Source organism: Peromyscus eremicus, chromosome 5, assembly GCF_949786415.1.
Source record: "Peromyscus eremicus chromosome 5, PerEre_H2_v1, whole genome shotgun sequence".
NCBI classification, from domain to species: Eukaryota; Metazoa; Chordata; class Mammalia; order Rodentia; family Cricetidae; genus Peromyscus; species Peromyscus eremicus.
The window spans coordinates 83,047,882-83,072,935 of NC_081420.1; the positions used below are offsets into that span (position 1 = coordinate 83,047,882).

The window sequence follows — 25,054 nt, forward strand, 5'->3', positions numbered from 1 at the left end:
AAGAGACCATGTCAGGACTGGGGATATGGTTCAGTGGTAGAACACTTAACCAGGTACATATAAGGAGCCAGGTTACATCCTCAGCATCACAAAAATCAAATCAGAAAGACACATCAACCGCTTTATGTCAAAACATTCATTTATTTTTAAATTCTGTAAATCTTTGAAAAAAATACAATCCTAGAGCTTTGGAACAATGAGAGAAGATGAGGTTTAGTTAGTGTTTTCCCATTTACCTCAGATCCCAGTTAAGATCTGAGTATGTGCATAGTGTGTGTGCACAGTTGGCCAAAGCCAAATAAAGGGTTCTCATGTTTGTTAACCAGCATGGAACTGGGATGTAAAGACAAGTTTCTATAGAAACAGAACCTATGGCTGTGGCCCTACAGTGGGGAGCTGAACCAACTTTAGCTCCACTGTGAGGTTAGAAATTTGCTTCCAAAGAATACAAACAAAATGGAGCACGTTTCACTGATAAATGTAAATATAAATGACAGATACAGGGATAACTATTCTTAGGGGCATATTTTCTCTAACAAGTATGGGCTCATTAAATTTCCACTTTCTCTCCAGCATTTCAGAACCTGATGTTGCCTCCCAACTGCACCTAGGTACTTTCTGCACCTAGCTCATCCTCTTTCCCTCCTGCCCTGTATCAACTGGCACTACAGAGGACTGGAGAACACGGCAGCTGTATCCCACCCTTATGCTGGCTAGGCCTGTCTATCTGCACTCTTCCTCCTGCATCTCACACAGGATGTGCCCAGATACCTCCCTGCCTACTGAGGCCCTTCCCATTTAACAAGCTAACTCAATTCACTAAAAAACAGTGCCAGGGTGGAACCCCGTCCCAGCACTATTATAGGGCCCTGAGATTAATCTGCATCTTTCCCCCTCTGAGGATGTAGCTCTGAAAGGCATGAACTACCACTTACTTCATAGCCCTAGAACTTTATGCAGTTTGGCTCAGAAAATATTTAATTGCTTATAACCTGTTAAATTGATAAAAATATGGCATATATTTAAACACAAAACTTTAATAGCCATTTATATAAAAACATTTAATACTATTGAACTTCATGCTTTAAGAAATATCAAAACTTGTTTTCCAACCTGACAGACTAAAGATACTGTCAAGAATGCTGAAAAGTTGACACTTGTACACCGCTGAAGGAGGGAATTCAGAGTTTGATGGAGCTGAACACAGAGACGCCCTGAGACCAGTGCCACTCCCGAGTGGGTGTGTCAGCATTACTTAGCCCTGCACTGGGATACTTACTTCCAATGGTTCACCAATGGGGTGAGGGGGAAACTTCGGGTATCTTTAAATTCTACAGAAGAATGAAAATGAACGTTTACACACAGTAACAAAGACACTACCTTCACACTGTCTGGTAAACTGTGACCTTTGGGGATGGAGAAGGTAGGCACTCTAAAGGGACAACTATAACAGGACTCCCCCAGCCCCTCTTGGGGAGGTAATGGGGGAAGTTATACAGTGGAACACCAGGCAAACCAGGTTCACCCAGATGCTCACTAAATTTGTGCACCTTACAATGTATAAATGACCTTGTAGCAACGTCAGCAAGGTGGAGGGACAGCCATAAGACAAACTGAGCCAAGTATCTGTGTCCCTCTGCTGAACATGGAAGGATGAAGCAAGAACTTCCTAGTGCTCGGATGATAGTGCTTTTGCTTCTCACATGGCACAGAGTTCACAGTGCTGCTTCCGTACATCTTTCTGCTCTCCAGGGAAGTGGGCAGCTTTGTGAGATGTTAATATATCAGTTACTTTTTAGCACCAAGTTTTAACGATTCACTTAAGTCCCCATCAAATCTGGCCTGCTGCAGAACTGAGTAACCGCTGTAACATTCCAAAACTGTACTATATATTCTGAATCTACTTTACTCTAAAATCTGCTGCCACCTTTTAACAAACATAGATGGGATGGAGGTAAAAATGTTTTGTTTTGTTTTGGAGACATGGTCTCACTATAGCCCAGGCTGGAACGTAAGCCCAAGTTGGTTTTAAACCCCACAGCCATCTTCCTGCCTCAGCCTCCCAAGTGCTGGGATTTTAAGCATGAGCTGTCAGGAGTTAGAAAATTCTTTTAAATACAGGAGGGTCTTCAAAATCTGCTGCCACTTTTTAGTAAAGGTGGGACAGATTATATTTTATATATATATATTTTTTTTCTTTATACTTAAAATATAAATTACTGAAAATATAGAAGTCTTTAAAATTCACTACCACCTTTATGTAGAAAGTAAATTCTTTTAAAATACAGAAAGCTTATTCACTGCTACAATTCTGAGGGGAAAAAAAAAAAGAAAAGAAAAAAAAAAAGAAAGACCTCTGAGTACTTTTAGAACAACTACTATGTTTCATACAGTCTGGACAAAGAATCTGATGTCAAACATTAACATCAGCTCAAAGAATGGACCTTAACATTAAAAGTATTTGACTGTCGGGGATCCTGATAAGACTATCTTAAGACTATACAAATAAAAATACTCTAAAACCTTCAAGAACAAGGAAGAACAAAAGTACCTAAAATCATACATTTCTACAGGAAAAACTGAGCCAAAGTCCTGGTAAGGCATGGGTGAACACAGCACCTTGACACACAGGATGACAGCAACTCCCTACATTACCCAGGGTCATGGGCTCAAGAGATGATCTGCCTCAGCTTCCTGAGTACCTGGAACTATAGGGTTGGAGCATCACACCTGGATGGAGATGCAGACTCAACTGCTCACTATGTGTATGTAAAACAGAACACTGTTGGTGTAATAAGCCTGGCTGTAACCCACAGTTCCTTCACCTGGAGGGCAACACCACCATAAGCCAACATGTGGTGTGGGACCCACTCCATTTCAGACTCTTCGAGGTCGGAGATTGGTTTTGTTACCTTCCAGGCAGCGGTCCAAGTGCTCATTGATGTGTGACTCCAAAACTACACTCTGACAAACTGGACAGTTGACCAGCCGTCGCTGACTGCATGAGCTGCTTGAATTCTGAACTGTGCTGGTGGCTGTGGGCCGTGAGCTATTCTGAAGATCACCACCACCACCACCACTCTGTGTTTGCTCCTTGTTGATATTATCCAGAGCAATCCTGTCCTCCACCCTGGGTCGCTTGTTTGGGAACTGGTCTTCAGACCCACTCTCCTCTTGGGATATGGATGAGGATGTCACAGTCGCAGACGCCATGACTTTGGAGGCATTTCTCAGGGACGCTCTGGAAGGTGGACCCTTTCTCTGAGAACCAGATGAGGCTGAATGCTTAGTGCCATCCTCAATGGTCCCACTCTTTACTGGGGATCCATTCACATTTCTGAAAGCCTTTTGGTTGGCAACAGAGACTCTGGGGAAATAGCTGCTCAGGACACTTTGGTGACCAGCAGTGGGAACAGGGGAGACCAGATGAGTTTTTTTACTTGGGAAACCATTCTGTTCACATTTCACCTCAATGTTGGAATTGAGTCTCAAGGCACTTGCTGAATGATCTTGACTTGAGAGACCTTTGGCTTCATTAACCATGTATGAGGTGTTCAACTTCCCAGGTGAAGAACAAGTACTCGTAGCTCCAAGAACATACCCTTTTCCACTGAATGGGATGAGTGGCTGGGTCTCCCCTCTGGACGGCTTGTCTGCAAAGGAAACAGAAGAGTCTTCCTCAAAACACTGCCACAGTGCTAAACACTGAGCAAATGGTGGTTATCTAAAACGAAGGATTACTTCCTTCTAACTCAGATTCTGTGCAGTAGTCACCTATTGACAAGAGAAGGCAACCTTCAGTAGTCAGAGCCCCGTACTGCAAGAACAGGAAGAGGAAGAAACTGTAGATAGAAGAATCTAAGGAATTTTCCAGCCAAGAGCTTGGATTCCTCTAATCTGCTCTCCTTACCCGGCTTCCCACAGATTCAGTCCCTCTGCACCAATTCTCTAGTCCCTTGACTTCTCAGCACTTCAGATTAGGAACTAGAGCTGGGCTCCTGAGGCCTACCCCACCAACTGACAACCTTGTAAGGGGAAGCATGAACTTCAGTAACCACTGCCGCCTCCTCAGAGCTTCTGAGGACAGGAGCAGTTCCTAAGGATGACACAGGGACAAATGCAGGCCAAACTCCTTTCCTATCCTCCTAAGACAGCAGAGGTCACTGAGACAGGAAGGGCCGGATTGGTCAGGACTCACGCTCTGGGTGCTCTTGAGTTACCGTTTTCACCGACTCCCTCAGATACTGCAAATGGAGACCAATTCACCTTTCCTCACTTCCACAGAGTGAAGCACGTTCCCACCATCACTTTGTGGTTTTATACCTGAAAAGAACAGTCCTGCACAAACCTTAACCCAGTTCCCCAACAGGCAGCACTGTCCATGCACTAGCCAGGGTCACAGAGATGGGAGAAGAGATGGAGATGTACCTTTAGTCTCCACTGCTGAGGCTGGCTGCTTGCCTGGTTTTGTCTTTCCTCTGCCTTTCTTTGAATAGTTCTCTGGCTCCTTGATTTTTATGTAGGTGCCTCCACAAGTTTTCTGGTGGTCAGCCCACCAGTAGTCGTGGGCAGACGGTGCCCTGTTGGTTGCTCGTTTCACATAGCCATAGTAGGGCTGTTTGTGCTGGCAGGGCCCATCACAGCGCCACCAGTGCCGACGGTACTCATCCACCTCATCATGGAAAGTGTGGTAGACCTGGGCAGAGGGAAGGGTCCAGCAGTTAAGACACAAGTTAGCCACTCTACAGAGATATTTTACCCAAGGAGTCTTCGTTTGCTTTTTAAATATTCCACTTCTCAGATATTTCTAAAAAGTTCTATTTTGGGAAAGACAGCTACTATACTTAGTTTATTTTCAAAAGTTCACCTTAAAGGGACACATGAGGTAATTTAAAACTTCCTAATGTATAAGATAGCAGCATACAAGACAAAAGATTTTGGTGTGTGTGGAGAAACACAACCATCAAACACCTCTATGAATACTAACTGTTTCAGCGATTGAACAACATGATCAAAAGCTAGGACTGAACAGTGGTTTACTATAGCACTGTAATAAGCCTCTAACAAGGAGAAAGGGTTGAGACCACCTGGGAGGAATTTGTCTCTCAGAAGAAAGCATACAGATTTCTTTAAGTGTAAATTCCTAGAAACAATATAAACTGCTAAAGGGCTGAACAACCCTTCCTATAGAAAACTGAAAACTCCCACAGTCTATAATATTTAATTAGTACTCAAGCTGTGCTAATACACTGCATGTCCTTGCTCTCAAGCTATCAAAAAAGCAGGCACTGTTGTCACATCATTTGCATGGCAACAGATAGTTCCAGAAGAGTTCAGTGGTACAAGCAGGATCACCAGTGTAGGGAGGGCGCACCTCAGCCTTGACTGTGGTCTCTCCTCCAATACTACAGTGTCAGAACTCAAAGAACCTCTGATGAGGGACTGTCACAGATGTAGGAGAAGCTCCTCCTGAAGGTCTAGAAAAGTATAATGCAGGAAGGACCAAGGAAGCATGCCTCAAATGCTGCTGACCTGGAGTTGCTGGGGGCCTCAAGGAAGAGACTGCTGGCTCTGTAGCCATTCTAACCCAAGAGCCTAGACAAGTCCATTCATTTCTGTAGGATTCTTGTTCAAGGCTGAAAATCTTCATTTCACTGAATGAATGTAAGTACTATAACTCTGAATGGCTGCTGGGCTTAGTGGCACAAACCTACAATCCCAGTACTTAGGAGGCTGAGTTAGAATTGTGAGTTTGAGGCAAGACTGGTTTACTGGTTCCCCCTGCTCCCCAAACATGTGTAGCTCAGAATACCGTTATGTTGGCTCCTGTCAGTTGGTTGATTCGATGCATATGTTTGCAGAACTCTGGGCCATGTCCTTCCCGGTCTTTATCATTATTAGTGACAAATAAGTAGGCATGTATCATTTCATGCAAAAGAGTCTGAAACAGAAAACCAACAAATTAATTTTCTAGGGCATGTCTGAAGAAGAAAAAGCATTCTCTTTCTTAACTTGGAGTCTTAGCTGTCTGTAGGCCCAAATACACAAAACTCTGCATATAATATTCCAAACTCTGCAGATCCCAGTAAACAATTCAAGGAATAACATTTGCTCAAAAAGGCCTATTTATCTACCAACTCAAACCCTAAAGGTTGGTGAATCCAACCACATAAAAACTTTAAATGGGCACAAAGCTAAGTATATGCTGGGTAAAAATGATGCATACCTGTGATCCTGAACTCAAGGCTGGAGGTAGAAGAATCAGGAGTTTGATACCAGCTTGGCAGCATCAGACTCTGCCTCCCTCACCATCACCCTCCTAAAAAATAGCTGGGTACATGCATGCCAGCTCACTGAGGAGGCTGTAGCAAGAGAAGCCTATAAGACCAGGGCCAACTTGGGTAACAGAGACTGTCTCTTAAAAAGTAACAAGATATCCTGGCCAGGAATGGTAGTGCACAGCTGTCCCTCAGAACTGAGGCAAGGGGATCTTGAGGTTGAAACCAGCCTGGGCTACTCTCAAGATCTTGTCTTAAAAGAAAAAAACAAAAAACAAAAAAAAAACAAAAAAAAAAAGAAAGAAAGGAAAATTCCCACAAACCACTGGGCTGAGAACCAGGTTTATGCAAAGAATACCTCTACAAGGTCCTTTCTTGGTCTCAGTTTTAGAAGGGGCTCACTGAGACGGATGGAACACATTCCTCCTCTTCCTTCATAGGTGCAAATCCCAGCACACCTGGAAAACAGTCACAATGATGGATTAGATTCACCAAATCCATTGATTTGGAGAATCAGAGACCAAACAACCAAAAAGTAAACCCTAGCCAGGCGTGGTGGTGCATGCCTTTAATCCCTGCACTCGGGAGGCAGAGGCAGGCGGATCTCTGTGAGTTTGAGGCCAGCCTGGGCTACAGAGTGAGTTCCAGGACAGGCACCAAAACTACACAGAGAAACCCTGTCTTGAAAAACAAACAAACAAAAAAAGTAAACCCTAGCCTGTCGTGGTGGTGCATGCCTTTAATCCCAGCACTATGGGAGGCAGAGGCAGGTAGATATCTTGAGTTCCAGGCCAGCCTGGTCTACACGGTGAGTTCCAGGACAGCCAGGGGTACATAGTGAGGCCCTGTCTCAAAAACAAAAACAAAAAAAACACAAAAGCAAATCCTTACCAGTTTGTGTGCTGTTCACAGGAAAAAGTCCCTGGTGGCAGATGGCTTTCCTGAGTGGGACACTTGGCTGCAGGCACTAACACTTGCTCACCCTCACCCACTCTGTCACCCACTCGGATCCACACAGGCATTCATCTGCAGGGAATGGTTTAGCCACCACGTCTGCAGGGGCACTTCTCCAAAAGTGTCATAGGGTTGGTGTGAAGTTAGATGTACACTACATCTTACCCTGCTTTACTGCAGGCTGCTTTCTATGTGATTGTGTATGTGGAGGGCAGAATACTATCTCGAATGGGACTTCTCAAATTCAATGGGTTAAAAAAGATCATCACTGGCACATCCCTGAGGGCCGTTAGGCCCGGCCCAGTCGGGTGTAGGCACGTCTCCCAGTGACCTCTCCCTCCACCGCGAGGCGGGGACACCAACGACAACTCAGCGGCCTCGCCCTTCCCCACGTTCCGAGCCGTTCGTGGGCGCACTCACAGTGTCATGCGCACACTCCACTTCACTTCCACCGCCTCCAGCTGACCCCAAAAGAAGCGGTCGTTAAACTGCAAGAAGAGCGCCTGCAGGTCCGGGGTGGGGTCCACCAGCTCCCAGGACGAATCCACCAACGACACGGGCTCCCGCGCCGCCGCGCGCAAGTCCCACTCCTCCTGCAGCCGCAGGGCAACCACCAGATCCTCGTCCATCGCGCCACTCCCGCCCAGGTTACTCCAAAGACGCCGGTCGTGCTCGCGCAGCGCACGGGTCTCGCGAGACCTCCGGGCCCGGCTGTCAGGTGCTCGCGGGCTCGCCTCGAACGCCTAACCGAAAGTGGCTCGGAGCCGCCCCGCGGGCACAGGCTTAGGAACGCGGGGCTCGGGCTAGGGACGGCTCCAGGAAGCTGGCAGCCTCCTGAACGCCCCTGAAGTCCTGAGACTCACGTCAAGTCTGGTCCGTGCCCGAGCCTGCTCTGACTTCCGTACTGGCTCGTCCGCGCACGCGCCTTAAGTCACTGCCGTTTTCGCGCAGGCGCGCCGTCGGCACTCCGCCCCCAGGCGCAGGCGCAGCATGGGAGTCTCGACTCCAGCACAGGCGCAATGCAGCGCTCAGCCCCGGCGCAGGCGTTTGGGTGTTGCTCCCGCCCCGCTTCCTCGGCCGTCTTCTCCACCGGGCTCGGGTGGGGCCCAAAGGCGGCGAGTGACAGCGACTCCGGACCGCGGGCGCAGGGCGGGTGGCAGCCATGTCGGACAGCGGGGCGAGCCGCCTGCGGAGGCAGCTGGAGTCGGGGGGCTTCGAGGCGCGGCTGTACGTGAAGCAACTGTCGCAGCAGTCGGACGGCGACCGCGACCTGCAGGAACACCGGCAGCGCGTGCAGGCGCTGGCGGAGGAGACGGCACAGAACCTGAAGCGCAACGTCTACCAAAACTACCGGCAGTTCATCGAGACGGCGCGCGAGATCTCGTACCTGGAGAGCGAGATGTATCAGCTGAGCCACCTGCTGACGGAGCAGAAGAGCAGTCTGGAGAGCATCCCGCTGGCCCTGCTGCCCACCGCCGCCGCGGGCGCCTCCACGGGTGAAGACACGACGGGCGCGGGGCCGCGGGAGCGCGGGGCGGCGCAGGCAGGCTTCCTGCCCGGGCCGGCGGGCGTCCCCCGCGAGGGCCCTGGTGCGGGGGAGGAGGGCAAGCAACGCACACTCACCACACTGCTGGAGAAAGTGGAGGGCTGCAGGGACCTGCTGCAGACGCCAGGCCAGTACCTGGTGTACAACGGGGATCTGGTGGAATACGAGGCGGATCACATGGCCCAGCTGCAGCGCGTGCACGGCTTCCTCATGAACGATTGTCTGCTGGTGGCTACCTGGCTGCCACAACGGCGAGGCATGTACCGCTATAACGCGCTTTACCCACTGGACCGCCTGGCTGTGGTCAACGTCAAGGACAATCCACCTATGAAAGACATGTTCAAGCTGCTCATGTTCCCTGAGAGCCGCATCTTTCAGGCAGAAAATGCCAAGATTAAACGTGAGTGGCTGGAAGTGTTGGAGGAAACCAAGAGGGCGCTCAGCGACAAGAGGAGGAGGGAGCAGGAGGAAGCAGCGGCCCCCCGCGCGCCACCACCAGTCACTTCCAAAGGCAGCAACCCGTTTGAGGACGAGGATGATGAAGAACTGGCCACCCCCGAGGTGGAGGAGGAAAAGGTAGACCTCTCCATGGAGTGGATCCAGGAGTTGCCCGAAGACCTGGATGTCTGTATTGCGCAGAGGGACTTTGAGGGCGCTGTGGACTTGCTGGACAAATTGAATCACTACCTGGAAGATAAGCCCAGCCCACCTCCTGTGAAAGAGCTGAGGGCCAAAGTGGATGAACGAGTGCGACAGCTCACCGAGGTGCTGGTGTTTGAGCTCTCCCCGGATCGTTCTCTGAGAGGTGGCCCTAAGGCTACGCGCAGGGCAGTGTCTCAGCTGATCCGGCTGGGCCAGTGCACTAAAGCTTGTGAGCTGTTTCTGAGGAACAGGGCAGCAGCCGTGCACACTGCCATCCGCCAGCTTCGAATTGAGGGCGCCACTCTGCTCTACATTCACAAGCTGTGCCACGTCTTCTTTACCAGCCTCCTGGAGACCGCAAGGGAATTTGAGACAGACTTTGCAGGCACGGACAGTGGCTGCTACTCTGCGTTTGTGGTTTGGGCACGATCTGCAATGGGCATGTTTGTGGACGCTTTCAGCAAGCAAGTTTTTGACAGCAAGGAGAGCCTGTCCACTGCAGCTGAGTGTGTGAAAGTGGCCAAGGAGCATTGCCAGCAGCTGGGAGAGATTGGGCTGGATCTCACCTTCATCATCCACGCCCTGCTGGTGAAGGACATCCAGGGGGCCTTGCACAGTTACAAGGAGATTATCATCGAAGCCACCAAGCACCGCAACTCGGAGGAGATGTGGCGTCGAATGAACCTGATGACTCCTGAGGCCCTAGGAAAGCTCAAAGAGGAGATGAGAAGTTGTGGGGTCAGTAACTTTGAGCAGTACACGGGAGACGACTGCTGGGTGAACTTGAGCTACACAGTGGTAGCTTTCACCAAGCAGACCATGGGCTTCCTGGAGGAGGCGTTGAAACTGTACTTCCCAGAGCTACACATGGTGCTCCTGGAGAGTCTGGTGGAAGTCATCCTGGTTGCCGTGCAGCATGTGGACTACAGCCTGCGGTGTGAGCAGGACCCAGAGAAGAAGGCATTCATCAGGCAGAATGCATCCTTTCTTTATGAAACTGTCCTCCCAGTGGTGGAGAGGAGGTTTGAGGAAGGTGTGGGGAAGCCTGCCAAGCAGCTGCAGGACCTGCGGAATGCATCTAGACTCCTGCGGGTGAATCCCGAGAGCACCACTTCTGTGGTCTGAGGCCCTGGTCTGCTGTGTGTCTGTGTGTGTACATGTGCTACAGATGCATTATTTGTATTTACATTACACTTGTCAGCACATTCCTCAGAGTCACAAACAGTATATAGATGGTGTCCTCTTAGAAATACAGTCAAAGGAGAAAGAAAATGTGTTAAGTCCCACCCACCCCCGATATTGGAATTATTAGAGCATATACCATGCTTTTATATTAACTCCTAAAGGAATGTATGAAATATATAGTCACACCATGGCATTTCAGATTACCCTCTGACTTGATACACACTTCTCACAGTAGGACATCCAGGAACATTGCACTTCTATGCTACCTAGAAAAATATGTAAATCCATAGGGGTGTACATGTTACGAAGCCTCCCAATTCAGCAAAATTGTAGTTTCTTGATGGTCAGTGCACTGGCTTTATGTACTCCTTAAACTAACCAATTTAGAGAAAAGAAATGAGTTGGGAAAATTGGTTTGGGGTAAATTTGAATAAGTGGGCACCAGATTTTTCAGTCTTTGTAGTACATGGAAGGAAGCCTTCATAAAACAACTCTGCAGGCATCCAAGTCACTGAAAGGTAGCATGTTCCATGGCTATTTGGCATCATAGTATTTCACTGGGGTGCATCTTTTTGGGAATCACAAGGACTACGGTGACTTTTAACATATTCCAGAACTGAATGAATTTGCTGTTACAACACCTTTTGCTGTGTTCAGGACGTGAAAGTCATGGTGAAAGGCCCACAGCAAGGAGCCTAGCCATAGTCAAGTGTCTCTGGGCCCCTGCAGACACCTCACCACCAGCCTGATTTAGGAGCCACTGAGACTCAAGGCAAATGCAGAGCTCCTTATTTGAATATTTACTGGGAGTTCAGGGTCTCTGTAGATTAGGAATTAGAGAAAGAATGCAAATCTCACTGCTTAAGAATGCCTGCTTCGAGCAAAGATTTGTTTTCTTGAGATAGGTTTCAGCCCAGGCTGGCGCCTTGAGCTGGTTTTTAGCCAAGGAAGACCTTGAATTTCTAAATCTCCTAACTCCACTTCCCAAGGGCTGGGATTGCAGGTGTGTGCTCCCTTGCCCAGTTTATGCTTTGTGTATACTAGGCAAGCACTGTACCCACTGAGCCACATCCTCTGCCCTGATGGGTTTTTAGTCTTTTTTTCTTTTTGTAACTTTGAGGGGAGATGAATATGCCTCAAGCACAGGGAAGGGGCCTTTTGTGACTCCTCAAATGCTGTGTTGCACTTTAAAACACAAGAGCCAGGGATGCTGGTGCCCACTTGTAGTCACTGCACTGGGAGCAAGAGGCAGTGTATCCAAGGCCAGCCTGGTCAGCAGGGGAAACTCCAGGACAGCCAGGGCTCTGTAGAGAGACTGCCTCAAAAACAACCAACAACTTCTAAGAGAGTTCCAGATCATAATGCTTATTTCAGATTGTTCAGTAAAGGACACAGTAGGTGGTTGGGAAGCTAAGGTTTATAAAATGCTCTGCTCTATACTGGTTATCTAATGTTCCTCTATTAGAAAGTGGTTTTGTTTTTTGTTTTGTTTGTTTTTTGAGACAGGTTTTCTCTGTGCAGTTTTGGTGCCTGAACTCGCTCTGTAGCCCAGGCTGGCCTCAAACTCACAGAGATCCACTTGCCTCTGCCTCCCGAGTGCTGGGATTAAAGGCGTGTGCCACCACTGCCCGGCTAGAGAGTGTTTTTGAAGACCCATTTTCCCACTAGCTTCTAGCTGTGGTTTTTGTCCATGATGCCATGTTATTATACCATTGATTCTAAGGGTTATTCCTTGTCTGAATAAAAAAGGTAGTATTATGTAAAACCTTAAATGGTTTCTGCAGTGATTTAGGGTTATAAAATTCCTTGGCTTAGTTAACTCATTTCAGACCAATTTTTTTTTGTTTTTTAGCTCTACATACTTAAAAAGTTGGAAATCACCATTGCAGATTTTTACTGATTTTTTTCATGTTAGGATTTTTTTTTTTTTTTTTTTAATGACAGGGTTTTTCTATATATCCCTGGCTGTCTTGGAACTCTCAATGTAGGCCAGGCTGAGCTCGAACTCACAGAGATCTTCCTGCCTCTGCCTCCCAAGTGCCAGGATTAAAGGATTGTGCCACTATGCCAGGCTCTGTTAGGATTTTCTACATGACCATAACTGATGTTCCAGCCAAACAAAAATACTAATTTGTCTTAAGATCATTGGAAACTTGAATTTCATGGAATTGTGCTGTTGTAATGATTACTTGGTACCTTTTGGAATTTAATATATGAAATGTTCTGTATGAATACAGTGTGGGGAATGGAAAGCTCTCTTAGGGCATAGAGCTGTAAGAATGCCAATGTATTTCCCCACATAATAATAAATGGCTGTATCTTTATGGAAATGTAAGTAGAGAATTTTATTGTGCTAAGAATGGGCTAATGTGTTCCTCAGTGTAGCAGAGGGAATCTGGGAAATCTGTGCAGGAAGCTGACTGGATCTACCTTGGGTGCCAGACACCTGGTATAATTCACTGCCCTCCTCAGATGGGGTCAGAGCTCCTCTGACTCCCATGTTTCATCAGACTCCAAGCAAGTTCTAAAGCTTGAAGGATCATCTGGTACAGTGATAGTTCCATTCGTATTGATACCCCACTTCAACATTAATTACCTTTTCTTGTTTGCTTCAAAACTAACGGCATAGACCAGGAACCACAGTGGGATTAATTATGGTTGGGAATTTGGTCTCTGATGAAAGCCTCCTGTCACTTAAGTGCTCAGTCATTTCTGTTTAAGATGCTGCCTGTCACTAGATTACCAGCACTTTCATCCTGCACCTTGCATCTTAGCTAGGATTGGAACCTGGGGCTTGCTGTAGACGATGAAAGCATTGCTGTATACTTTGATATGCTGTGAGATTGTCGTCTATACTGTCTGATAAAATAAAGCTTTACAGTGTTCTCACACTGGATAGAATTGCTACAACATTTTATATAATGTACTTATTTTGAGACAGGGTCTCACTCTAGCCATGACTGGCTTAGAACTGTCTATGGAGACCAGGCTGGCAGTGAACTCAGAGATCCTCCTGCCTCTGCCTCTAGAGTCCTGGGATTACAAGATGTGTCGAACCACTGTGCCTGGCAGCTCTATTTATGTTTATTCAGTATTCTTATGTTCTTTTACTTTTATTTATGTGGGGAGGACAGAGAACTACTAGATGTTTTTAAGTATTTTGCTTACTGTCAGAATTGAGAATAAACCAAGTTTCTTTAAGTTTGAGGGTGCCGGATATCAAACCCAGGGCCTTATGCTAAGCAAGTACTTGAAGCAACAACCCAGGCCCTAGAAAGCCCAAGTTTTTTAGGATATACTTGAGTGGGAAATTTCAGATGTACAAGATCAGAATTTTAAAAGTCAAGTTTTATGCTACCTGCAGATCACTGACTGAGGAAAATATCACAACAGTGGGTGGAAAATAAGGAAGCCATTATACAGTTCAAGGACCAAATGCTGTGCTTCATGTTGCTGGTCTCTTCCTATGGTTAAAAATAGGACAAAGTTAACAAAACCAGCTGTGTTCAGCAGAAACAATGTACTTTCAAATGTAGCAGTTTCTCACAGTGTGTGCTGTGGGCATGTCTGGAAGAGTCCTGCTTGAAGGGATTGCAGAGCTTGGGAGAGGTGTATGAGAAGGCAGCAGGGTCCTCACCCTTGTGGAAAGCCCCAGCAGTCTCTGCCAGGTGACCCTGACAAACTGTGTGCACCCTCCCGCAGAATTCACACAGTCCCTTTCCTGCTTTATTCACTCAAGTATTTCAAAGCATCTTCTCACTGTTAGCTGTACTTCCCTGGGGTTTTTCTGTGATGGGGTAGTCTCCATAGTTAAATACTTCATGGTTTTTCGTTTTCTGGTAACCTTGTTAGCTTCAGGGACTTATGACTTGAAAATATTCCCAGCTGGATGTGATGGCACACATTTTTAATTCTAGCATTCAGGAGGCAGAAGGAAAAATCTCTGGCTAATCAGGGCTTACCCAGTGAGACCCTGCCTGAAAACAAAGCCAGGTGTGGTGGTGCATTCCTTTAGTCCCAGCTATTGGGAGGCAGGCAGATCTGAGTTCGAGGCCAACCTGGTCTATATAGTGAATTCTAGGACAGCTAGGACTATGTAGAAAGACCTCTCTCTCTCTCTCTCTCTCTCTCTCTCTCTCTCTCTCTCTCTCTCTCTCTCTCTCTCTCTCTCTCACACACACACACACACACACACACACACACACACACACACACGATAATGACGATGATGATGATGATACCAGGGGAGATAGCTGAGTGGTTAAGAACACTTACTGCTCTTGAGGACAGAGGTTCAGTTTCCAGTACCCGAAATCATAACTCCAGCTTCAGAGAATGACACCCTCTTCTGGCCTCTTTGGGTATTGTGTGTACATGCACATGTACATGTAAAACATTTCTAAAAACCTCCTGGAAAAGCTTACATATGGATAGATGTGTGTATACATATATATGTATGCACCTTTCCTTATTTATGGGAATATATGTATATAATCTATTTATAGGTGTTGCTGTGCCAAACTGTCCCCTTTTTGTTATGTACGTTAACCCATCTGTTTTGAGCTGGAGATCTCCAATGGTTGTGCTTCTACTGGCCTTTCAGTTCCTCCTCAGTCCTCTGGTGGCAGACTTGACTGTGACAGATACAGCATCGTAGGTCTGAGTCCCTCCTGTCACCGTTTTCATCAGGAACCATGAGGCCAAATGCCCAGTCTTTCTCTTCTGCTTGGTCTTGCCACCGAAGGAGCAAGTGAATGTAGTATGCTGCCTGATTTCAATTTTCTTCACCATTTTCCCGGAGGTACCAGAGTGGGTCCTGTGGGTCCTGTATTTACCCATGATACCTTCTTGGTTCATTTGCTGTGATGTTGACCTAACCCCAGACAACTATCCTTTCTTAATTTAGATAAACACTGCCAAATTTGATAATTGGGAAAGTTGTGTATTCTCTCCAATAATGCAGGAAAATTTGTTTCCAACAATCATAATTATTCATTTTGTGATAAAAGTAGCCTTACTGTAGTAAGACTTTTTTTAAAGAGCAGGCTTGTCTTGAGTTCACAGAGCTCCCCTCCCCTCCACCTCATGAGTGTTGAGAGAAAGTGTGTTATCACAATGGGCTCCATTACTTAAAAAAAAAAAAAAAGTTAATGTGTGTCTCTGTAGTGATGTGAGAGGGTGTCAGATCTCCCAGGGCTGAAGTTGCAGGCATTGTGGGCCACCCAATATGGGTGGTAGGATCTGAACTCAGGTCCAATGGAAGAGCATCAAGTGCTCTTACCTCTGAACCATCTCTTCAGCCCCCGATTTATACACTTAGAATAATTTTTTGAGCTGGGGATAAGGCTCAGGACAGTGCTTGCCTAGCATGCACAAAGGCCTGAGTTCAATCCCTAGCACTGCAAAAACACTGCATAAACCAGCATGGTGGTGCATGCCTGTAATCTCAGCGCTGAGTCGTCAGGATCCCAAGTTCGTTCTCAGCCCCCTGGTGAGTTCAAGGCCAGCACGTGGCTGGTGAACAGCTCAGCTCACGTCAGCAGAATGGTGTGCTAAGGTGTGGCAGGTGACAGTGGCTGACAGAGCTGTGACCTGCCCACTGGAGTCCACAGCCAGGATCACTGTTCAATTGTACTGCTCACTTCAACATGCAGGGATCCCCTCTAGCTTCCCAAAGCAGCAAAGGTCGCCAAATGGCCTGTTGGTCACTTGTGGGCCAGTGCAATGGCTGTCCTAGGCCCTGGGATAGATGCACCACCTGGGGAATTTGGATAGGACCACACTGGGCTTTTCAGTGACCTTCCTTGGGTCTTACTTTCAAATGCCTGTCCCTGATGATTGAACTATAACCCAGATTCATATACTGATGAGGAAGAGCTTCTCATGACAAGATAGTGATGATTTTGGGCTTTTCTTAAGAGTCCTTAAATTCACAACCCTGCTGGGAATCCAAGCATGTACCGCCATATTCAGCCTGCTTTCTGTGGGTAGACAAAGAGGTCCTGAGTCACACAGTCAGCAGCCATGTCCAAAACCAAGGTGAACCTACTGTGGACGCACCTTGATCTTGGACTTCAGCTCTCAGAGCACAAGAAATTCACGGCTAGATGCATTCTGCAGGTCTTGCTTTCCACTCTGGCAGCCCCAAGGACCTATCTGAGCCCACAATTCTCTCTACACACCCATAGTCTTTTCCTCTATTACTCAGCCCCACCCCCGTTACAGTTCCACCGATGCTGGGTCCTGGGTCACTTCCAGAGTGACTAACTTGAAGAGCTATCCCATCTTACTTAAAACTCCTCTTCCCTCCACGTACATTCATGGCACATCATGTAAGCATCTCTTTGTTGTACACACTTAGTTCAATTTGTTAATAAAACCACTGGGTGTAAAATTTAAAGTAAACTAGATAATTTATTACACACTTCTGTCAAATTTGTACTTGAGGCAACTTAATTAAAGTAAAACTGTAAGATATAGGTTGAGTCCCTTATCCAAATGCTTCTGATGGAAGGAAGTGTGTTCGATTTAGAGCTGTTTGTTGTTCTTCAGTAAGAACAGTTTATTGAATGCACCGACAAAGAACAGTGAGCTGTGCTGCTTTTTAGATTCTGGAAGATCTGCTGATCCCAAACAAAATGTCTTAGAGATCTGACCTAAGTCTAGACATGAACTTCCTTCATTTTATATGTACCCGACACACACAGACCAAAGGTAACCATACGCAATATTCTTAGTGAACCTGTGTTTTGACTGGGACCCTCAGGGAGCTCAGGGGAGGACTTTCTTGTCATGCTCAGGCTCCCAGCTTCAGGCTGTGGGCTAGGAACACTCACCTGTGTCCCCTCTTCAGTGTTTTCCTGCACAGGTGAGTGGTCAGAGCTGCTGCTACACTATCATTCATGTTGGCCTGAAAGGGGAACATGTGTGGGAAACTGAGTGGCAGTGAATGGGGCCTGAGCTCTGCTTTCCAAGAACGTTTTCCAAAAACTGTTTTATTTCAGAACACACAGGTTGACATGAATGCCGCAGTCGTCATGTCAGGAAGATCACACTGATGCTCTCACTGGTCATCTCCTCCTCTTGGCAGAAGCACGGCTCACAAGGTCTCGGGAGATAGAAGACACATCCTCCTCTTGATGCCCATGTGTGGCAAAGTAAGTCCTTTGTGACTGTCACTATGGAACTGCGCTTTCTACAGCTGCTTCACGATTGTTAAAGTTTTGCAGTGGCTGCTTTTCCTATTGGCGTCTTACAGCCTAAGACAAAGAGACAGCTAATGAGATAACGGTGGTCTTGCTTGTTGCCACAGCTCTGTAGTAAGGCTGTGGTTCACTCTGCAAGGCAAGCTGCAAACACTGAGACCTTCACTGATCACTTAGCTGGCTCCCCTGGATTCTACTGACCTTTCTTTACAAAGCCAGTGGCTACCTTTTCTAGATGTTCCTCTTTCTCAGCCTACAGCATCCAGAGGGCTCTTAGCTCCATCATGTACTAGAAAGTGTACTCACCCAGAGTATCCAAAACCTCCGAGGAACAGTAAACATCACCACAGATGGGTGTAACTGAGACAGGATTGCCATGAATTTGAAGCCACTCTGTGCTATAGAGTGAGTATAGTGAGTGCGAGGCTAGATCAACCTGGGATCCAGTATCAGATCTTGTCTCAGAAAACAAAAACAAGACCGGGTATGATAGCACACACCTTTAGTCTCAGCACTAGGGGCAGGGGGCAGAGCAGAGGCAGGCAGATCTCTGTGAGTTTGAGGCTGGCCTCGTCTACATAGTGAGTTTGAGGCCAGCCAGGGCTACATAAAGAGATCCTGTGTCAAAAAAAAAAAAAGGGGGAGGGGAGAAGGGCAGCACTGGAGAGGCAGCTCAGTGGTTAAGAACATCTGTTGCACTTAGACATATAACAGCTCTCTGGTTCTAGAGAATCCAATGCCCTCTTCTGGCCTCTGTGGACACTGCACACATGTGCTGCATATACATACATGCAGGTAAAAATACCCATACAGATAAAATAAAATTCTTTATTAAAAAAGGAAAAACAAAAGTCTGAGCCAGGACAGAATTCTCCTCACCACAGCTGAACACAAAGGATGCATGCTGATGGAGAGAAGGTCTGAGCAGCTGGCTGTGCTGATGGAGAGGAGGCCTGAGCAGCTGGCTGTGCTGATGGAGGAGAGGAGGCTTGAGCAGCTGGCTGTGCTGTAAAGCACTGCCCATTTGAAGTCCGCAGTGTCTTCTTACTTAACACTCTTTGCTGCACTTTCTTTCCCCTTTTGGCCTTTTAAAAGTCTGTTCTTTTAAAATTGTAAGCAGTGTATAGCATTGTGATACCCCTACCATTTTAAAATCTTCCATCTTTCTCACTCCTCCCCAACTCCCACCTCTGTTTGTTTTTTCCCCTTCCCCCTCCTCTACTTCGTTTGTTTTGTTAAGACAGGGTACTGTGGAATGTCGTTCTGTATGCTGTGAATGTGTGTTGCTCTGATTGGTTGATAAATAAAGCTGTTTGGCCAATGGTGAGGCAGAATAAGGTTAGGCGGGACATTCCAACTAGAGAGAGAGGAAGGAGAAAGGCAGAGCTGAGAGACGCTGCCAGCTGCTGCCAGAAAAACCAAGATGTAAAGTACCAGTAGCCACAAGCCACATGGCAAAGTATAGATTTATAGAAATGGGTTAATTTAAGATGTAAGAGCTAGCTAGTGAGAAGCCTGAGCCATATAGTTTGAAAATAGTATAAGCCTCTGTGTGTTTACTTGGGTCTGAGTGGCTGTGGGCCCAGGTAGGACCAGAGAAAACTACAGCTACAACAGGGTCTTGCCCTGGAAGGCCTGGTACTCACTATGTAGCCCAAAGCTGGCCTTGAACTCATGACAGTCCTCCTGCCTCATCTCCCAAGTGCTGTGATTGGTACTTTTCCTTAAGGAAATTCTGGACTATACTCAGCTTGTTTATATTAGAATCTACAGCTGTTACTTCCGATAAGAATACTCATGCCACAGCATACCTTAATGTCTACTTACACAATAGGGAAAATGGGTCTAAGCCTATTCAGCTGTACTTACCGAGCATTTCTTCTAATTTGCTTGTGGCAGGCTCGTTCACACTAAACACATAGTTACTATCTCTAAAGAGAAGAAAAGCTGAGTTACTGTGTGAACTAGGACAGAGACATCTTTTCGCTACACCTTCTTCCTAACTGTATATTCTATCATGGGACTGCTAAAGGTCTGTGTCATGAAGCTTACTTTTTATTCCTTCAGGCCTTGGGACCAATTCCAGGTCCTCACACATGGTAGGCAAGTGCTCTACCACAGCCCAGGTACAACAACAGCCCCAGTCTGAAGTAGCTGAAACAGGCTTCTTGTTCCTGTTCTGACCACACGAGATACACAATTATGAGAGTTTGGCTTCAAAATACTTGTTCATTGAGGAGACGCTATACCAGTAGTTCTCAACCTGTGGGTCATGACCCCTGGAGGCAGGGTGGGAGGTGGTGCTGGAAGACTCTTTCACAGGGGTTGAATATCAGATATTTACATTATGACTCACAGCAGTAACAAAATTACAGTTATGAAGTAGCAATGAGATAATTTTATGGTTGGGGTCACAAGATGAACTGTATTAAAGGGTTGCAGCATTAAGAAGATTGAGAACCACTGCTCTAGACATACACATACACACACACCCCTACCTTCTGACCACATAAGATACAATTGTGAGTTTGGCTTCAGCTTTATCACTGGGATACTCATTCAGTAAGGAGCTCTGTCCCTCTCCATCCATACATGTGCATGCATACACTAAATTACCCTATGCTCTTTCCTGTAATTAATCTAGGAAATGCAGTCTGAGGTCAAGCCAAACCTGGGCTAGAGTACGTTCTTAATTTTGTGACGTGTGGGTTCCCCGGAAACTTGCACTGATCTAATCTTGAGGGCAAGAGAGAGGGACACATGGCACTGCACTTCCTGAAGGAGACATTCCTGTGTCGCTGGCTCTCGGGCTTCAGTGCCATTCCGCACCTTGACCCCATTAGCACCTGGTACTTACACCTTCTTCTTTTCTACCACCCCGAGTCTCACAAAAGCTGCTAAGGCATTTTTCTGCAGGTCAGAAGACAACGCATCGTAACACTGAGAGGCACCTGCAAAGGGGAAGAGGGCGAGCAATCATTCCTATTCTCAGCTGAGAAGCCACCACCCACAGAGACGTGCCTGACCTCGATCCAGAAGCTGACTGGTGAACTTCCTAGCTGCAACCAAGTACTGTCTCTCAGTGAAGCAGGCCTCTTCTTCATGCAAGAGGTATTTGGAAAGTATCTGATTTCAAGATGAAGAATGAAAGGAACAGAGAAAAGGAGATTGCCAAAAATGAGAACACGTTGAGCACACCGCCCTCCTTAAGAACACCACCCTCCAAGGTCTGCAACTTCTAACATAGCTCTTTTGATTCCAGCAGCTCTTACAATTAGAAAAGGACAGTTTGAAATGACATTTGGTAAGAGTTTAATTTCTCATCTCAGCTGACTGCAAGAACATCACTTCCAGTTTGGACTGCCTGGGGAGAGAGGACCTACTGTCTTTGACTCTGCCCTTCTTTCTGAGTGCACAGAGTGCAGGTCCTCAAGCACTGGCTGATTTCCAGTTTATCAAGTACCCATTCCATGCTAGACTGTGGGAGGACGTGGGCAAGGCCACCTCTGGGATTACAGTTACCACTATCCACCACCATTACAGGTGCTCAGATGCCTCTTTTCTGAAAGGCTGGCATACCCCACCATTTCAAATTCCCTCCCTCCCTGGAATCCCGCCACAGCGTCCAAACCCAGTTCTGTGTCCTCCCCTGGGTTGTCGGAACAGGATCCTGCTCTTGTTCTCCCCAGAAGCAGAATGAGTGTTCAGTGACATTAAAGGAGAAGGCACTGAAGTCTTGTGCTCAGTTAGTGACCACTAAGTATCAACACCGAGCCATACAAAGAACACAGGAAGACACAGCATGACTGTAGTTCTGTAGTTCTGACGCAATCATGGGCTCACAGAGGTGCAACCCTCAGCCTGTCATAGGCCCAGCTCCTCCTGCTTGTCCCTGAGTAGACATGGAACTTAGCTCTCTAGGTCCACTATTCACCTGCACATGCTCACCCTTCACACCAGAAATAATTTCAGGAAGAAAGTCTTACAATACTGATATGGGGGGTATGCAGGATTTGCAAACTTCACATACCTGGTATGATTCCACAAAAGGTTGAAAGAGCCCTACAAGAAATTCTAGCACAGCATTCCCTTTGTCTGTGATGATGATATCCTTCCCAGTCATCTGTATAGCCTCACTTTTACACAGCAAGTAACAGCCTTCCTCGAAGTCCTAGAAAGGGGAAGAGGAGGATACATGGACATGCTAGTCTGGGTACCCTCAGCATCTCTAGTCCTGCAGCTCCCCAGAGCCGCCTGACTATGCACTGAAGCTGTGAGCATTTGTTCCAACACTCAAGTGCCAAGGCCCAAACATGTAAACATACAGTGTTTGTGAAACAGTGGCCCAGGACGGACAGACAGACAGACAGACACACACACACACACACACACACACACACATCCCAGATGTTCTTCACCTGGCACTCAACACTTCCTTAAATTTTTTTTTTAATTTTTATTTTTATTTTGCAATACAATTCAGTTCTACATATCAGCCACGGATTCCCTTGTTCTCCCCCCCTGCAGCCCCCCCCTCACCTTCCCCCCATCCCACCCCCCATTCCCACCTCCTCCAGGGCAAAGCCTCCCCCGCGGACTGAGAACTTCCTTAAATTTAATAGCAACTCCAGGAAATAGCCACAAGTGGACTTAGACTCAAACCCTGCCAGCCCTCACTTCTCCCACCCCAACTGCCAGAGCACAGGAAAAGCCTCTCCTTAGCACAGCACACAGAAACCTACAGCACCTTCTGTCTGCCTCTGCCCACACCAGCAAACCCACACACCACACAGCTGTCCCCCTGCCAGGCAGGCCACTCTCAGAGGAAATATGCTGCTGTGCTGAAGCATGCTGGAGATCCTCACCTGTCACTTCTGGAACATGCATTGTGGCATGCCTGCTCTGAGCTGTCAGAACTTACCCTGAGTGTGTTTCCTGGAAGGAAGATGAACTCATCTGAAAACACGTTACGTAGGAAGGAAAAGCAACTGAAGACATCCTCTGGAAAGAACCCATTTTACAACATTAAGACATTGCTTTTGACTTTGTAGCCCTTCAAATGTGTGTGTATATGTGCAACAAGGAAATAACTAAGTCCTTAAAGGAAGTGAAGCCAACCCTAGTTTATCCGAAGGACAGACTACAGTCCTCCAGAGTTTAAAAGGGCTGAATATAAATTAAACAAGGCCTCAAAACCCTCAGTCTAGAAATGGGCATGGTATCACCATCCTTAGACGTTCCTCAGAAGAGGGACTTCCTTCTGAGCAAAGAAGGACCAGGGACCTGATTTCCCAGCTCCTCCCTATTCTCCTACCTACCATTCTTTTTTTTTTTTTTTTTTTTTTGTCTTACAGTAGGTCAGAACAGCTTTATTTATTAACCAATGGGAGCAACACATATTCACAGCATACAAAAAGACTATTCCACAGCACTTCCCCTTTTCTGCTACCATTTCTTCACTGTGACTTAGTGGTCTGTGTGAAAGCCTGGGTCAATCACCAGACACACAGAGACACACACAGACACACACACACTTAGGACTGTGTGTGAAAGCCTGGGTTAATCACCGGACACACACACACACAAAGACCACGGTGTGTCCCTGAGACCAACTGAAGAAGATTCTCTGGGGTGGGGCACCATGATCCTCAGGCAGACCTGGGTAGACCCAGCCTGCATAACTCATTTCAACTCGCTGTGATCTGATACCACTGTGCTGTACAGTGATGGTGGTGGTGTCCTATCTGCCTCTGCTAGGGTGTCACAGCAGAAACTGCATCAGATCAGCACCTGGACAATGGTGTTCCCAGTGCAGAGCCTCTCTAGGAATTACAGGACTCTCTGGACCTAATTGCCCTTATTTATAAAAGGCACAGCTAGTGTTAGTTTATCGTATGTTTAAGGATACATGCATGCCACAAACACGCATATGGGAAATCAGAGGGCAAGTTTCTGGAGTTGGTTCTTGATTTTCGCCTCATTGCAGGCAGAGCCTCTCTTGATTGCCGCTAACCCTGAACACTCAAGTATAGCTGGTACACAAGCTTAGGGGCAAGTCTCCGGTCTCTGCCTCCTGTCTCACCACAGGAATGCTGGGATTTCATATAGACGCTACCGCACCTAGCTTTCTGCATGAGTTCTAAGAATCTCAACTCAGCAATCAAGCTTGCCTAGCAAACATTTATCCACTAAGCCATCTTCCTAGCCCAAAAGTACAGTACAGATTAGGGAGTCATTAGGTCTTTCCAGTTCTGAAGTTTTATTTTTCTCTTAAGGATTTATTTTCATTTTATTCATATGTATGCGTGCGTACATGCCCTATGTGTGCAGGGCCCATGGAGGGCAGAAGAGGGGGTTGGAGCTCCTGGAGCTATAGTTGTTGGCAGTTGTAATCTGCCCAACATTGGTGCTGGGAAACTAACTTGGCTCCTCTGAAAGAACAGACACGTGCTTAACCACTGAACTACCTAACCCAGGCTGGCCCTAAACTCCTGGAAGCTCCTCCTGCCTCAACCTGAGTATGTGGGGCTAAGCCACTTGATGCTATACTTTCCAACTCTGGACCCGTAAGCAGGCAGGGCAGCCTCCTTTATTAGAACAGAGGGGGCTGCACTTAACAGGGCTTCAACACTGCTCCCTTTCTGGGACTAGGGGGCCAGGCCTCTTCGGAAATCAAGGCCATGCTCCAAGGAAATTACCTTTCCTGAACCCAGGTATCATGTGCAAGGCTACAGCTACTAAGGACGGACGGACAAAAACGTTGAGCAGCTGGTTCTTGTAGGCTGAGCACATGAGGAGGGTGATGTGCTGGGACACAAGTCCTCTGACCATTTCTGAGCTGCCGGAGTTCACTTTCAGAACCACCCGGTCTTTGACAAGGCTGGCCAGGTTGGAGTGCAGGAGGATCGTGGATTGGATCACTTCCTCAGGAAGTTGGTTATCTAGAGAGAGCAGCAGAGTGAAGTCAATGAGAAGGCAGCCTCCAATTCCACCATGCTTCCCAGAACCTACAGGCTCCAAGGCAGCAGACTTCTATGGTCTAACACCCCCTCCTTCTGTTCCCGAACTGAAAAGGCAGCTTTCTAACACACCCACACTATCGGAAGGTCACATGCCAGCTCCTGCCCCACCACTACTTCCTCATCCAGGAGCCAAGCTTCATCTGTCCTCAGCTTCTGAAGATCTCCTTTCCAAAGCCACAACTCCAAAATCCCCGAGTCCAAGTTCTTCCCCAAGGATTCTCA

General features: G+C 47.1%; 3 protein-coding genes across 7 annotated transcripts in view; 1 reads left to right on the forward strand and 2 right to left on the reverse strand.

Moving 5' to 3' along the window:
* Nucleotides 1-121: 121 nt before the first annotated feature.
* On the reverse strand, nucleotides 122-8,137 carry Sprtn (SprT-like N-terminal domain). Of its 2 annotated transcripts, none has more exons than XM_059263807.1 (5): nucleotides 7,653-8,137; nucleotides 6,637-6,736; nucleotides 5,813-5,941; nucleotides 4,429-4,696; nucleotides 122-3,653 (listed from the first exon to the last, which is right to left on the reverse strand). In XM_059263807.1, the coding sequence occupies exons 1-5, from the start codon at nucleotides 7,859-7,861 to the stop codon at nucleotides 2,878-2,880; spliced, it is 1,482 nt and encodes a 493-aa protein (XP_059119790.1). In that variant the 5' UTR covers nucleotides 7,862-8,137; the 3' UTR covers nucleotides 122-2,877. The 2 variants fall into 2 exon arrangements, with proteins under 2 accessions (XP_059119790.1, XP_059119791.1); XM_059263808.1 differs by lacking the exon at nucleotides 7,653-8,137 and adding an exon at nucleotides 7,170-7,616.
* A 22-nt stretch (nucleotides 8,138-8,159) lies between these two features.
* Nucleotides 8,160-10,839, forward strand: Exoc8 (exocyst complex component 8). Its single transcript, XM_059263806.1, has one exon. It carries the CDS (start codon nucleotides 8,395-8,397, stop codon nucleotides 10,543-10,545), a length of 2,151 nt encoding a protein of 716 aa, XP_059119789.1. The 5' UTR covers nucleotides 8,160-8,394; the 3' UTR covers nucleotides 10,546-10,839.
* Nucleotides 10,840-17,572: 6,733 nt separating this feature from the next.
* Nucleotides 17,573-25,054, reverse strand: part of Gnpat (glyceronephosphate O-acyltransferase) — a 31,220-nt gene continuing 23,738 nt past the window's right edge. For 3 of the 4 annotated variants that reach the window (XM_059263811.1, XM_059263809.1, XM_059263813.1), the window contains 8 exons: nucleotides 24,509-24,751; nucleotides 22,732-22,811; nucleotides 21,841-21,981; nucleotides 20,837-20,936; nucleotides 20,668-20,761; nucleotides 19,863-19,984; nucleotides 19,680-19,741; nucleotides 17,573-17,864 (listed from right to left, as the gene is read on the reverse strand). In XM_059263811.1, coding sequence (XP_059119794.1) covers nucleotides 19,716-19,741; nucleotides 19,863-19,984; nucleotides 20,668-20,761; nucleotides 20,837-20,936; nucleotides 21,841-21,981; nucleotides 22,732-22,811; nucleotides 24,509-24,751 — 806 coding nt within the window. In that variant the 3' untranslated portion in view covers nucleotides 17,573-17,864; nucleotides 19,680-19,715. The remainder of the gene's footprint in view (nucleotides 17,865-19,679; nucleotides 19,742-19,862; nucleotides 19,985-20,667; nucleotides 20,762-20,836; nucleotides 20,937-21,840; nucleotides 21,982-22,731; nucleotides 22,812-24,508; nucleotides 24,752-25,054) is intronic. The other variant, XM_059263812.1, reaches the window with a different exon arrangement.